Source organism: Misgurnus anguillicaudatus, chromosome 1 (genome assembly GCF_027580225.2).
Source record: "Misgurnus anguillicaudatus chromosome 1, ASM2758022v2, whole genome shotgun sequence".
Classification (NCBI taxonomy): Eukaryota; Metazoa; Chordata; class Actinopteri; order Cypriniformes; family Cobitidae; genus Misgurnus; species Misgurnus anguillicaudatus.
The window spans coordinates 12,337,130-12,354,110 of NC_073337.2; the positions used below are offsets into that span (position 1 = coordinate 12,337,130).

Consider the following 16,981-nt stretch of genomic DNA (forward strand, 5'->3'; position numbering starts at 1 on the left):
ACATGCAGATATGATTTATACATCATTCCAAACGTTAAAGTGTCTAGTTTTTATTGTGTCCACTCCCAATAAAAAAACAAAGTGTTGTGTTTTTCGCAAAATTGAGAAAATAAATATGAAGCACGTTCTGTTCTCTCTCCCTTAATGTCCTTTCAGAACTGCGTCACAAAATTAACTATAACTTAGCGAATACTCGTCAGACAAACAAAAGATACATGTCTGCATAATGCTTGGAATGGCTACTTTTAGATTATTTAAACAAATATCTCATTTTGTGTAAACTGCATGAGAAGAAGGAGAAGTCTTCATTACCTGAAATAAGCTAAGTTCGCCATACCCTGTGCCATTCACAAGCAAAATACGACAATACATTTGCATAGCCGTCAGCCTTCCCATCAGGGACAAGCCTCATTTTTCCAGGAGGTTCATCAAGAGCTCTTGGCTCCTGGTGCCCCCCGCACTTTACGCGCACTTACTGTTGCGTTGCCCAGGTCCTCTTGGTGGTCAATGGTACAGATAAACACGGCTATTCCAAGCTTTCCGCCACTCAAAGAGTCGGTAGCTGGCTGCCCACCTCTGCCCTTCATCGGCCAGTGGATGGAGAGTGGGTGGACTCCCAAACTCGCTCAAACAACTTGTTTAATTGGGACTCTATTTAGCGGCTATTCTCCAGCAAAGGCACTTCAAGTCCATTATAAGCACGCCATGATGGGATATGTTCTCCTTAGAGTCAGCTACTGACACAATGCGAAGTAAACCACATCAAAAGGAAACGATAAGGTTACTCATGTGACGCTGGTTCCCTGAGATAACAGGAACGACCATTGTGTTTTTGTCTGCGCACTTCAGTCGAAAAAGGTACTGTGTGGCGTTTGACTCAGACTTATATAGGGCTTAATCCCCTCCCATTTCGGCATGCTCAAATTCCACTTAATTAACCAATAGGCTTCAAATCGCAGAGTATGGGGGAGTCAATAGAGTCAGCTATTGACCATTTTACTATTTGTAGCTAAACCACTGTAACCACAAATTTACCATTGTCTCATTACCGAAACCAGTTTGATTGTGATATTTCTATAAAACATATGGTAATACAAATTGCTTTTAGCCAAAAACATGCTTGCTATACTTTTTCTGTAGTAAAACTATGGTTTCTATAAGGCAGGTGTCTCCAAACCTGCTCCTGGTAATCATCAAGCAACCCTGAACACTTTGACTAGCTGGCTTAAACAGATGATCTGACGGGTTTTAGAAGATTAAATACAACCCGAAACTAAAAAACAGACCAGGCCTTTATTTGAGACAGGCGTTTATTTACCCAAACCTGTCGTCACACCAGGCGTCTAAAAGAGACAGGCGTCTATTTGGGACTCGGCTATTATTTGAAGTTTTACGGTATGTATTTGTATAGCATATGTTTTTACTGTATCTCTCAAATATTATCAAAGGAAAACATCACATCACTGCACACAAACACACATATTTTCTTTAGAATATATTTCACTGCTTTATAATTGAATATAATTAATGCATATTTGGCATCCTGTAGGGCTGCACGATAAATTGCATGCGATAGTCATGTGCATCTTGTCAGTAAAGCCAAGCTAGGTCCCAAACCGCCTACTTCCATACTATATAGTATGTAAAAAGCACTACTTTTGGGACGCAGCGCCAGTTTCTTGATTAGTAGTAAATGGCCATCACCTGCTTTCAGATGGAGCGGCATTTACTACCCAAAGCTGTCGATTGCTGACAATCGGGGCAATTTCGCATTCATTATTGCGGACGTATCGCCTGCGATATGTATGCGATATGGCCCAGCTTGTCACTGACAAGATGTGCATGACTAATCGCATGCGATTTATCATGCAGCCTACTATCCACGGTGAGGGCTCTGAGTTCAGCCTAAACCCAATGTCCTTCCCCTTCTTGACCAGATGCCGAAAATACATAATCATCACCATTAAGCACTTAAACTCTCTTGTGTTTGTACTGAAGATTTCTGCCCTGTATACGGTACATGGGCATCAAAGGCTCATCACAGAGACAATAAACTTTATGTAACAAACTTCCCTTTCCACACATGCATCAGAATAAAAGAAAGGACAGCAGACAGTCTAGTACTCACGGAGGAAGTGCTTCTCCAGTAAGGCAATTTCCAAATGACCCTTGACCTCATTAAGACGTTCTGATTCACTCCTCAGGTCTTGCATGACAGCCAGAGTCCCTGAACCAGCCTGCAGGGAAACATACAAAATTATGAAACGGTTTGTACATGACCTTTTAACCTTTCTAAACTTTGCAGCGGCTAGAGGCAAAAGACACTATTATTGTCACATTACAGATACAAGTTTACTTTCGGTGATTGGGGTTTACCATGCATCCACCACATTTAATACCAGCAACATTTTGTACAATTTGAGAAGTATTTTAAAAATATTGTGTAGCGTTTAGGAGAATCTCTTGACAGAAATGCAATATAATGTACATAACTACATGTTTAATGGTGTGTAAAGACCTTACATAATGAACTGTTTTATTACTTTAGAATAAGCTGTTTTTATCAACATACATACACCACGTGCCCCCTTACAGGGAAGTCGCCATTTTGCTCTGCCATGTTTTTAAAGTAGCCCTAAACAGATAAACTGCTCTACAAAGTGTGTTTCGATTCTACGTTGTCACTATGATGACGACATGTTTGTCCTTCCGTAGCTTCTCTGAACTGAGCAGTTGGTTGCAATTTGCAATCTTACAACTAGATGTTGCTAATATCTACACACAGCACCTTTAAAAGGAGTAGTTCAATTTAAAACCCAGATAAATCGATTTTTTGCACAGCCCTACACTCAACACGTGTTTTTTTCCCACTTGGCAAGCAGACCGGATGTGTCATGGGGGCGTGGCAAGTTTGAGGTTGTGACTTAATTTCGATCGAACGCCCTTAATAAATACTGGTTAAAATTAAGGGTATAATTTATTTTAAAAAAATGTATATAGTAACCCATAATGAAGTGCTAACATAGTCAGTCAATTACATACACGCTGCACCTATATTTGAACAACACAAAGTTCTTGAAGCTTTTCTCAGTGTTTTGTCTGCATTAAAAGTCGCTGTCGCTGTTTGGGGAGTTGAGCGAGAACTTACGAAGAAATTTTGCGAAAACTAAAAGGACCTTATTCTTAAAAAGTTTAATGCGTCCTGCTTTCATCGCCCCCAGCCCTTAACAATCTTATTGTGGTGTATATCTGTTAGTAACATTTTCTTTGGCATTTATTTGGTTATGTACTGGATGTTATGATTTGCGCAAGTTATCTATCAATAGTCTTGCACTTTAGCGTCATGATAAGTTATGGTTTTATAGTGAGTGACACGTTTAGTATTTGATTAGGTTTATTGAAGTAAAAGTAAGGGATAATTTACAGCCAGTCGTTATTTTAGAATAAATCCCGCCAGGTTATCAAGACTTAAATCACCCAGAAAGAATTCATTTGCAAAAACAACCCGTCTGGCTTTACATTATCCCGCTAATAACACGGCTAGTTGCTATACGGGTAAATATATAGACACAGATTTATATTTAAATAAACAGATTTGATGACTTTTGTAAGCTATATTTTTTAAGAATTACAAACCTTCTTCGGTGGAAATCCATTTCCTACCGTGTAAGCCAAGAAGCATTAAAACAAGTTCAAAGTCAAAAAAGCACATTTGATTTGATCATTTGTAAATAAAATAAATAAATAAAATAAAATCTCATGCTATTACTTACGCATATTTATACCGTATTAATTCGTAGTATTTAACTGTGCCTGTTGACTCGCTACGGAATCTGGCGGTTGTTATCTCAGAATAAAATACCTTGGAATGTCGCAAATGGCCAATCAGAACCAAGCATTTTAGAGTGCCATATAATAATAATAACAATAATAATATACTACTACTTATAATAATAATAACATAAAAAGGTAAGGATATGGCCCATAGTAAAACATGGAGGCCTCCTTATTCTGAATTATCTAGCACCAACCCTGCCTTGCGATACTGAAAACCGAGATGGGAATATTGGGATATTTGCTATTTTAAAATTTTAATTTTAGGAAAGCTGTCATTGAGAACACACCACCATATGCAAACCTTAGCAAAAAAAATATGGCATGCCTATGCAAGTACTTCCTGTCATTAAGTTCGGACATAAGAAGAAAGCTATCTAGTGGTCGAGATGTAAACTCCAAATGAAACACCTGCCATGATATTGCATTTTTGTCAATTGATACAGTATTGCCCAACTAAATATCACTATACTCACATGCATCAGTATTTTTTCTTACACCCCTACTGTCACCCTAAGTCAAACCTGAAACAGACGGTTTTAATTTAATGAGTCAAATAAATTTTGATTAACTTGATTAAACAGTTCAACCAGATAACCGTCAACAAGGCATGTCTGAATGAGATGGTTCTCAGTCAGTGAATTGCTCTTCAATTTCAGAACCACTGAAACTGAAACCGAAACCGATTTGTAAACAATTAAATCAAAGAGCTTTTATGAACTAGTCTCAAAAGAATAATTGCTCGTAAATCAGAATCCTTCACACGTACACACACACACACACACACTCTTCATCTCAAAGCAATGACTTACAGAAAACCAGCCCTCTGTATGTTGTTGTCCTCCTGTAGTAGTATGATACAAAGACAAACCTCAAGCTGAAGGCCAATTACACAGCCGAATGCAAACTGTAGGACTCATTGATAGCACGACTCCATCCCACCACACACACACACACGTCAACAGAACACGAGATCTGCAGAAAGACGAGCCGCAGTGAGCGAGAGAGAAAGTAGGTGAGTGAGAGATTAGCAGAGAGGGAGGCACTGCAGAGAGAGAGAGAGAGAAATGAGAGAGGGTTTCTTTAAGAGGCCAATGCGACTGTCAGTGCAGGCAGAGGTCTCTACAGCACCCTGGCATGACACACGTACACTGCAGTAAATATATCTCCTTAGCCGTGTTTTAAATGCATATATACACATGGACAAAAGCAAAGCATAACGTATTTTAAGAAATATGAGACCAAATTAGGGAGGTGTTTGGGAGAGAAAGTGAGAGCAATAGTGAGATGATAAGAGTCCCACAGAAATCCTGTCTCATTACTTTCAGGCAGATAACCACGACCAGAATAAAAATATCATATTCTAAAAAATGTCATCGGCCTGTCTGAGTGAGTGTATGTGTGAACACGCTCCTAAAATAAATTAAACCCTCTATGGCAGTGCTCACCTGCCACATATGCAACCTGCAAGCTCATCTTTGCTCAATATGCATTAAGTTATAGAAACAGTGTCTTAGCATGTTATGCCAAAGAAAACCATCCTGACAACCTTATATAAAAGGTCACTGGATAAACTTCTACTCTAACCATCCACATGAAAAACTTAACTACATGCACCAATATAATTTTTTTTTACGATGATTCAGACTGATATCTGCTGAAATCGATGTCGATACCGATAGTTTGGTTGTTATATTAACTTGCATTAACTAAAGTCTGAAGATAACATTTTCTGAATGTTATTCATTCTTATAATGACCTAGTCTGAGTTTCCCCATGCTGCCTTGCACGCAAATGTATTCATGCTGCAAGTCTAGCATGGAAACCATGGACCAATTTTTCGCCTCAAATAGGGAACCAATCACAGAATGGGGAGGGGGCAGCTAGACGATGATGATGTCTATGTGACACACTGAAGCAGTTTTGTTTATCCAATGTGGCAACAGACGTGAAGTTACTTTTCAATCCAGCCTTAGTGTTCGAAGTAGTTTTGAATGCAAGTTTATTTAAAATAAGAGCAACTTTTGGTGTTAAACAATTTCATATTCAAGAAGGATGTTTAGATATGGCAAGACATGACAACCACAAAGTGTTATAGGACCAACCTGCTAGGCATCGTCGTCAACAAAGTCCATTTAACTTATAAATGGTACGTGGTATTTATTAATATCATATTGTCAATATGCATGTACTGTGGTTGTCACAGTGCCACTAAATTGTGTTGCTTTTGAATTTCAATATACAGCTACCAATTTATTTGCATAGCTTTCAGTGTACCAATAAAAGTTGTCATCTGTCATCTCTACATACGTCATCTGGTATAATTGAAACGATTGGCTATGAGCTACGTACAGACGCATTTGAAAGACATTTGTCGCGCCCAATAAACATCTCTGGGCATTCGTAAACCACGCCTCAAATACCAGAAAATGAGCATGTGGTCCTCAGACCATGTCTCAATTTCTATGAGACTGGTCTGGTGTTTGCCAGCCTAATAATGACCGTTAATACTGAACATTACATTTTCTATCCACTTGTGTTAAGTGGATGCCAAGCCATGGAAAGACAGTTCAGAATAAATGGTTAAGTTGATTTCAGCTCTTTAGTGTTTGTTCACTTTTATTTGCTTATAGACAAAGATAAATTCCCACATATCTGCAATGCCTTTGAATATTTTATAACTTCTCTCATGGCACACACACACACACACGCGTGCGCACACAGAAAGACGAGAAGTGCCTAATCATATGCATATTCCACATTTTATCAAAAGTGTTTTAATGCAGTGACTTGCACTGGTCTTGGTCTTGACTTGGTCTCGGCCTGTCTTGGTCTTGACTTGGTCTCGACCCTTTAAAGTCTTGGTCATGACTTGGTCTCGGTTTAGGTGGTCTTGACTACAACACTACATAATAACTACAATAAATGTGACTTAGTCTGTGAAACCCCAGCTAAAATTTTGCAATTTTATGTCGACTATATAGACGGTTTCAGCAGCAAAACTTATGGCTTTTGTAAACTAACTTCCGTTAGACTTCCACATCCTTTTACAGTAGTTTATTTCTGACAACAAGGGAAATCAATGACAATTATATTACCTTCGTTCATATATCATTCCAAATGCTTATCAACTATTACACTGAGCTTACATTGCTGTGTAACATTATTGTATACAATGTTAGCTACAGGTTCTTGAATTCTTGCCTGGCTGCCAAAATCTCTGCTCAGTTGTAATCCATGCTTGTCATCTCCCCTCGCCTTAAGCAAACCAAAACATTTTATTTTTGACAAGGTATTTGTTTCAGGGATCGGTTTAGCCACCTGTCAGAAGGATAAACAAATACAGACCAGAAGTTTACCCTGGTTCAGGCATGTAACCGTGACAGTGCTTGTGTGATAGATGAAACCGTCTATAATGTCACTCTGCTGTATTCAACCAATCAAATTTGAAAATCTGACATTTTAAAAATACTGTTTAAAACATGGACCCTTAAAGATTACAGGGTGTTTGGTTTTTATTTATTTATTTAATAAATTTTTGCCTATGGTAAGAGGTTTATTACATTTTTACTGACAGCCCTTGTTTTAGCCTAGGTCTTTAGGCTGTGTTTGGATGGTTATTAGACGTCTTTTAAATGCAACATTTGTCGCGGGGTTGGTGCTATGCTAAGCTAGCATGTTTACTAGCATGCTAACTAAATTATACGGTAACTATTTAATTATGGGGCAGTTTCCAAAACAAGGTTTAGATTGGCCAGCACAAGGCCTTTAGTTATATTAGGCCATTTCAGTAGTTTTTACAAATAAACCATACAAAAACAATGCGTGTGTGCATCTTAAGACAAAACAATGTCACTGATGTATGTTAAAGGGCACCCATTTTATTGCTAAAAAACAACATAATTTCGTGGTTTTTTATTTGGTATAATACAATGTGTTTGTAAGGTTTATGGTTAAAAAAACACATTATTTTCCACATACCATACATTTTTGTAGCTCCAAATATCCTGCCTTCCTCAAACGCATTAATTTTGTACAAAACTCATCGATACTCATGAATACCTCTGATGTCAGCCGAAAATGTGACGCTCCTTATCATGTTTGAAAGATTCGCTCACAATGCAATGCTAACAGGAGTTAACTTACAGGCTGAGAGTCAAAGCGGGCGAATTATGATAATGTCGGTCTTGTCTACGTCAACAGGCTCAGAAGGTAAACTGTTGCCTACAATCTGTGTGTTTGTTGTAGTCCAAGAAAAGAGATTTACGTTGGAAACGATAACTCGCATCATCGTTTACTTTGGGGTCGTACCTTTTGCATATCATCAACATGTACTAATACACACTTACCCACCAAAGGAAATGTAAAATCGTGAGTCGGACCATAGTTGCCCTTTAAGATATTTCAGTACAAGGTGTTTTTAAACTAAGGCACCTCAAACATGCATTATAATCTGGGACTAGGATAAGCCCTGTGCGGGAATCCGCCCCATAGTGTGATATATTAGAATTAAAACACCTCAATTAACATTTTATTATTATCATTTACTTCACCATTTATTATATTTTCACTCATAAAATGTTTGTCTAATGGAATCGATGTGTGGTCCTAAGGAATTTGATTCAGCATGGGTATAGGATCTTGCATAACACCATCGTGAAATGTTAGCATTACTGAATGTCATAAATATAGTTTAATTTCAAAGACTATCAGATAAGCAGCATCTTGTACCTCAGGCGATACTAAGAAATAACTTTTAAAACGGTGAAGACAAACGTGTCAGAGCGTGAAGGAGACAAACTGGTTCCTGTAGGGGTTGAGACATGCAACTGGCTTTTACAAATAGGCTATTTTCCCTGCTTCTGTAAAATACTGAAATCATTATCTCCATCCTTTATAGAGTCATTAATGCAGAAATCAAAAAGTACAGCTGCAATGACACAGTCCAAACAAAATAGAGCAGGAGTTCTCAAAGACGTCCTGGTGGTCCGCAATCCATAGCCAAGAGGTCATGAGAAATAATTAGCAATAAATAATAAAACCATGTTGTATTAATAAATAGAGGGGACCATCTAAAGAAAATACACTATTTAAAAAGTGATTATTAAAAGGTTTCTTAACATCTTATCCGGACAATGAGACACAACCATAAATGAGCAGCGTGCAAACACAATGGACACCTGCACGCTCAGGCTTTTTTGGTGATGATGTTTCGGTTTCGATATCTTAATATTTTGCAATATCAATCTAATATTTTTATCTAGCGCCAAACGCGCTTCATTTAAAAATCCAATTAAAAAATAAATTGATACTTTCACTACAACACTGCAGAAAATGAATAGACAGCAGAGTAAAATTAATTACTGTCCTACACTACAGTATTGTACCCTATGACTGACGTTCAACTACATTGAGTCTGTGACAGGTTATGTACTACACTATAACTTCTAACATTAATCAGCATGTTAAGTGCATTTTATAATACAATGTTATATCAGGTGAAATTATTTGGACATACAATCAATCAGTTAATTATATCCATACTTATTACCACACAGTAAAAAAAGTTTTTTTTGCATGTGTTTGGATGTGAAACAAACAGAGAGACTGAGCTATTCTGATCCATATGAGTGATGAGTCATACTTTAATGCTGTCTAAACCAGCACGGCACCACTGGCCACAGTCTCTGTTAGTAAAATGTTGCATTCAACACTACAACACCAAAGCTGCACGTGATGGAAGAAATTACCCATGCAAACACATGCAAACTATGTGTTGACACCATCTAGCATCTTAGTATGTACAGAGGTTACAACAAGCATCCTGAAAACCATACAAAAGCATGTTGATAATTTCGACAACACCCTCAAATCTGACCCTCTAGCTCATGCTGCCCACCCAGGCAATATTACTAGGCATCAATGGGGTGCTCACAACACAATGGTTGTCCCAAACAAACTAGATTTTTTTCACAAAATGTAGGTAGGGTGTTGCTATGTGGATGCCAAGGTTGTTTGAGTGGTAGTTAGGCACACAAGTCTGTCGATCTCACTTCAAATCCTTTACCTAAAATCAGTTCTTGATTATTGCATTAGATCTCATAAGTACATTTCCTTTTAACAATATGCAAAAGGTACAAACCCCAAAGTAAACGATGACGCAAGTTATCGTCTCCAACATAAATTGTCTTTTCTTGGACTACAACAAGCACACGGATTGTAGGCAACAGTTTACTTCCTGGGATTGGTGATGTAGACAAGACAGACATTATCATAATTCCTCTCGCTTGGACTCACAGCCTGTAAGTTAACCTCTTGAAAAGCACCCCAACTCTAGCCCAAAGCATGAAAAGACCTTCTTTCACTAAAAGGATTGTTTTAACTAAACTATTTAGAGTATACACATAACTATGGTATCATTAGAAAGAAGACACTTTGAACTTCATTCCAGTTTATTTTAAGTTAAAAATTAAAAAAAGTTAGAGAGGCTGAAGTACATTGGAATAAAAAATGTTTACATAACATCTTTTTTATTACTAAAAAACGTAACGATAAATATGTGTGCAAAAACCTAGAAATGCAATTATCCCAAAGCCACAAGTCTATAGAAGTTACTGTATGTTCCACGTTTGAGGTCAATAGGCCCAAAAATGAGGTTCTTGCGAGGGTTTTTGTAAGACTAATGCCTTCTCTAAGTGCCTGTCAGCCCCAAAATAAAAGTCTTTGTTTACATGCATACACGTTCGTTTTTATTATTATTTATCCTTTTGTAAGCGTATAAAAAGCAGTTTCCACACCAGGTAATAAAACATCACACAAAGATCGTTGGATTCGTTATCTAATTGGCTAAACGTTCTGTCTATCAATATTTTCCATGAAGTCATTGGAGGAACGAGCGAGTCAAATGACGTCACTGTTTTTGACAGCGCTGTTTGGATATTATGTATTATACTTCAGCCTACTTTTAGAAACAAAGTTTGAACGTGGGTTAACATGTTTACTGGAACCTAAAGTGTAATCTCATACAGTGTTACAACGTAAATAGTCCTGAGATTGTATATTATATTTTATTTCAAGATGTTCATGCGAAATCTGATGTAGACAACAGACTATATATCTATATTTCATGGATTACACGCATTTGTGGACAAAAATGGGTCATTGGATGTATTCTAGTAGATGGTTTTCATGAGTTATTCTCACATCTGAAACAGACTGGATTCGATTTGCGATCGTTATATCAACACAAAGGTAAGTCGTCCCATTTTCTGCATGTTGTCATCTGTACTTCTGTCACAAAATAGAGCATCTGTATCTCAGAACAGAGACCATACACTGATGCTAAACAATGTATAGTAATGTTAATATTATTAATGTTTGTAGACAGTAGGCTATATAGATATTGTTAGCAGCGTTAAAAAAACTGATGTCATCCCGCCCACGAATTAGTGCGCGTCGAGAGGCTCCTGTCAGCATTGCATTGTAGGGGTGTGCATTGGCACTGCCCTCACAATTCAATTTAATTACGATTCACCAGGTAACGATTCAATTCAATTCGATTCTACGATACATTGCGATGCATCAGAATTCTACTGTACACAACAGTAGCAGCTTTAAGACAATGACAATTTTATACCTGAGACGAGAATTTTACACACAGCGTAAGTCTTGTCTAGTTTCTCATTAACTTGTAGAATCCGAAATGTGCCCATATGTCCACTTTCCATGGAAAAGGGTGCGTCTATCACGGTCATCTCTCTCTCCGCCTCAGCCATCTTGATTGTTGTTTTATGCCCCCAGAAGTAATTGAAACTTCACAACTTTATTGTCTACTCGAGGCCAGAAAATAAACAGTGACATAATCGATTATGGCACTTTGCTGCATCGATGCAGAATCGTGCATGCGCGCATTGCCGAATCATATTGTTGACACCCCTATTGCATTGTGAGCGAATCTTTCAAACATGGTAAGGAGCGTCATATTTCCGACTGACGTCAGAGGTATTCAGACCAATCACAACGTACAGATTAGCTGGCCAATCAGGGACACAAATCCGTACGTTTCAGGAAGATGTGTTTTTAACCATAAACCACATGAACACATTTTATTATACCAAATACAAAAATAAAGTTTTTTTTAGCAATGAAATAGGTGCTCTTTAATGTTGTCTTGCAATGACAATGTATAGTCCATAGACTGTAAAAAAAGATGGACGTCACATCTCTATAAACTTTCATTGTAAAAAACTAATTATGCCAAAATATCACAAAAATGGGCGCTAACATCTTGCACCAATGACGCAATTTGGAGCTAGAGTCTGAAAAGAAGTGATCAAGAGTTGGAGCCGCCATTTTCCATTTAACTCAATCAAACACAAATCAACATAAAACATAAAAAGAAGAAAAATCTGATTTTGACTGTCAGTTTGTTGATCAAGATTTTAGAAGGCAGGAAATATCAAACCAGACCACATTATCATAGAAAAACAAGCTCTTTAACTTCAGCCAGTAAGCAACCACCTAGCATCCTCCTACCGACCACTCAAAACTCACTAGCAAACCTATACCAATGCCTTGGCACTCATCCACAACACCCTCACTTTTTTCACTGCTTACATTTTCTTCAGACAATGGAAAAAAAAAATTCTTTCTATAGTTTGGAACAGCCTTCACACTGGGAGCACCAATGGCCCTTAAAACTGTTGCCTGGGTGGGTAGCTTAGATGGTTTTGGAAAAAAGCCATAATGACAGTGAGAATGATAAGAGTTAGACACCCCACAGAAAAAAATGCTCTAAAGAAAAACCCACAAGCCAGTCACTCAACAGCATCTCAGTTTACATTTTAAAAGCAAGTTGGCTCCATAGTGAGACACTTACCCAACAGCATGACACATCTAATGTTTGCATCATTATGTGAAAGGAGTCAAAATACAGATGGGAAAACAAACCTCTGAGGGATCCAGAAAACCTTATAAACACAATTACAACCAAGGATTCTTCCATCAACCATCTGTAAATGAAATGGTATTAGACTGAAGCCACAGTGTGTCCGGTGTAAACAAGTTGGCAATGGACCATTGATGGACAGATGCCTGACCGGATGAGATAACAGCTAGGACATTAAACAAGCCTATTCTGCTTAGCGCTGTTATGTGATATTATGGTAGTCGATGTGATCGGACTTGTGATAAAAAAGATTTATCACAGGAAAATACAGAAGAAAGCCAGGTGATGTTACACAAGTGATCACCATACACAAAGAAAGTCACTCAGAATTCAAACAACAAGAGTAAGTAAATAATGACATAATGTATATTCTTGTATGGGTTGTGAAAGGACATGATAACAACAGGCAATGACTTACAGAGTCTCTTTGCTCATCACCGTCTCGTATTGAAAGTCGAGGCCTCAGCAGTATGTCATCACAACACTCAGTGTCTGACCCTGTGGGGGACTCGGGTAGATCCAGGAAGTCATCACGCTTTGTACCGCGGAATCTTATTTTGTCCAGCCGCTTTAGCATGTTCAACACAGCTGCTTTAGGCTTTACCTTAACATTGTGTATGGCAGCCCTGCAGGGACAAAATAAACGTAGAGATAAAAATCTTAATTTGCAGGTAGAAGCAAGAACAAAGAGTTTACATGTAAACAAATATGTAAGTTTCTGCAAAGTATCAGTTAAAAAATCAACCTTTCAATGCCTTTCGTGAATAAAAAAATTTGACATTTTGGGTAAATATTTGAAATGGTCCAAACAATCAGCCATAGATCGGTTTCAGTCGATCATCACATTAATTTTCATTTACTTTTGTCATCATGGTGCTCCTGAATGCGGGTGCAATTTGAGACTATTTTTCCTTACATGTACTGTAGGGCGACGCATCTTCAAATTCCCATGAAACAGCGTATACAACAATACAGTGAGGAAAATAAGTATTTGAACACCCTGCTATTTTGCAAGTTCTCCCACTTAGAAATCAAAGATTCCCTCCAAAAGATTCTTTATTGGGTTTAGATCTGGAGACTGGCTAGGCCATGCCAGAACCTTGATATGCTTCTTACAGAGCCACTCCTTGGTTATCCTGGCTGTGTGATTTGGGTCATTGTCATGTTGGAAAACCCAGCCTCGACCCATCTTCAGTGCTCTAACTAAGGGAAGGAGGTTGTTCCCCAAAATCTCGCAATACATGGCCCGGGCATCCTCTCCTTACTACAGTGCAGTCGCCCTGTCCCATGTGCAGAAAAACACCCCCAAAGCATGTTACCACCCCCTTGCTTCACAGTAGGGATGGTGTTCTTGGGATGGTACTCATCATTCTTCTCCCTCCAAACACGTTTAGTTCAATTTTGGTCTCATCTGACCACATGACTTTCTCCCATGACTCCTCTGGATCACCCAAATGGTCATTGGCAAACTTAAGATGGGCCTGAACATGTGCTGGTTTAAACAGGGGAACCTTTTGTGCTATGCATGATTTCAAACCATGACATCTTAAGGGTGATTTATAGTCGTGCGTAAGTTCTACCCCGTAGATACGGCGTAGGCCTTCCGTAGCCTGTGCATAGCGTGACGTGCACCTTGCAAAATTTTTAACAGCGTGTCAGTTCTACGCGGACCGCAAGCACTGTGATTGGTCCACCGGAGCTCCTCCCGTCAGGTAAAAAACTGCGTCATGGGTATTTCCGTTTGCGACGGTGAAAACAAAGATGAGCCAAGTTGGGGAGTGATTTAACTCAAACTGCAACGAAAGTCGCTGTTTATTTACTTCCATCATTGCTGGTCTTCTCAAATCATACACAACAAGTTGCTGTTTCTTCAGCGTTTGTGGGTTAAGTTGCCAAGCTTCTTCTTCTCTGACGGTTGCGCTGCTACTGTGGTTACACGCGTGGATACTGCCTACCAGCAGTCTGCGCGTGTGTTTGCACGTCGATGCGGAGGACGACGCAAAAGTATAAATGAAAACCGACGCGGAACCTACCCCGTCGCAGCTATGCCGTAGGACCTACGCACGACTATAACGAGCCCTTTAGTGTATTACCTACAGTAACCTTGGAAACGGTGGTCCCAGCTCTTTTCAGGTCTTTGACCAGCTCCTCCCGTGTAGTTCTGGGCTGATTTCTCACCTTTCTTGGGATCATTGAGACGCCACGAGGTGAGATCTTGCATGGAGCCCCAGTCCGAGGGAGATTTACAGTCATGTTTAGCTTCTTCCATTTTCTAATGATTGCTCCAACAGTGGACCTTTTTTCACCAAGCTGCTTGGCAATTTCCCCGTAGCCCTTTCCAGCCTTGTGGAGGTGTACAATTTTGTTTCTAGTGTCTTTGGACAGCTCTTTGGTCTTGGCCATGTTAGTAGTTGTATTCTTACTGATTGTATGGGGTGGACAGGTGTCTTCATGCAGCTAACGACCTCAAACAGGTGCATCTAATTTAGGTTAATAAATGGAGTAGAGGTGGACATAACAGGTCTTTGAGGGTCAGAATTTTAGCTGATATACTGTACAGGTGTTCAAATACTTATTTGCAGCGGTATCATACAAATAAGTAGTTAAAAAATCATGCATTGTGATTTCTGGATTTTTTTTGGATTGTGTCTCTCACGGTGGACATGCACCTACGATGACAATTTCAGACCAGGGTGTTCAAATACTTATTTTCCTCACTGTATATATCATTATATAATATTATAATATTACATATTATAACTACATTACATCTTCATGCCAAAAGTTTGGTATTTGCATGCGTTTAAAGTTTTGACAGTTTTATTTTACCTTGCAGCTGCTCTTGTCCGCAACGCGCACACGCGACACGCGCACAGACAGCCTGCCATTCAGCACGAGTACAGAGCAAAGATTTTTCTCATCTTTTAAAGCTACAGTAACCTAGTAATTCATTTGTTAATAATATTAAAGAGAAATTCTAAGTTTTAATAAATACATACTAATTAATCGAACTAATTATCGGGCATTGGTATCAGCCGATCAAGAAATTGTTAATCCGGTATCAGGCTGCAAAAATACTGATTGGAGCATCTCAAGTAAATATTATATGAAATTTATTCTAAAGCGTTTTTTGACCGGTTGTGACAGTACATTTTCTAAATTACACGTATAAAGAGTTTTGCATCAAACCAAATGCACACGTTATGTATATTAGTGAACTGATGATGTATTAATCCATTTACATGGTTGGCTAAAGATTAGCCGTAAATGATTTAGCATCTGACTCATAGTTTCGGGACTGTGAAAGAGTATCTTAGCAAGTTTCCATGGTTGTAACTTGTGACCTTTTGAAGCTAATGGAGAATTCATTTGCTGTCACGTTATGAAGACCAATGCCAAGAGAACCTCTTTGATGACTGCTATGAGTTGTAACTGGACTCCAGGTGCATAGCTGCCTCGTGAAGTGTTTACAGACCACAGCTTAAAAAGACAGGAGATCCCTCTGGAAATAAAGTGTGGATTTACCACAGAGCATTCAATGAAGCATTTCACCACTTTGTTTCAAAAAGTCTGATATTATAATAAACAGTACTGCATGTAAATGTACATTAATGACTAAATATGATTATGTAAATAGTTTATAATCTAGCAAACTCAAAAAATAACCAAATAAGTGAAAGAACTCTTTCTTTGTACTTACTGAAGGAAAATGTTAGTGGTGTTTGTCTGTGCAAACCATGCCACTACAATGGCAGGTTGTGGGTTATTGCCAAGGTAAATGTGTTGTGAGTGTTTTTAGCATGTTGCTGTACAGTTGCTTAAAACTTGATTGTTGTGATGAAAGAAGGAAACGCATTAATATAAAGGTCGATGTAGAAAATGTTAAGTAAATACAGAATGCAAATGCTTTTATGTTATTACCTTATATTGATACTTAACTTTATTAACCCTTAAGACATATTTTAAAAAACTTAAATATGTGTTCCTAAGGCCAAAAAATTCCACCTTCCCAAAAACGGCTCTAAAAATATCATACATCTTTTTTTCCCACTTTAAACAAGTCAATTTTGTAAAGCTACTTTTGCTTGAAACATACATATCAAATATTAAATTTGTGGACATTTTAACCCTTTATATGCCATTCATCCATGTTTTTTAAATGTAAAAAAACCTATAAACAATTTATGCAATTCCTGAAAA

At 38.2% G+C, this 16,981-nt stretch overlaps 1 protein-coding gene across 1 annotated transcript in view; it reads right to left on the reverse strand.

The window, feature by feature from the left end:
* Nucleotides 1-16,981, reverse strand: part of gramd4a (GRAM domain containing 4a) — a 52,806-nt gene that overhangs the window by 33,969 nt on the left and 1,856 nt on the right. The window contains 2 exon segments of the mRNA XM_073866492.1: nt 2,129-2,237; nt 13,200-13,407. Coding sequence (XP_073722593.1) covers nt 2,129-2,237; nt 13,200-13,407 — 317 coding nt within the window.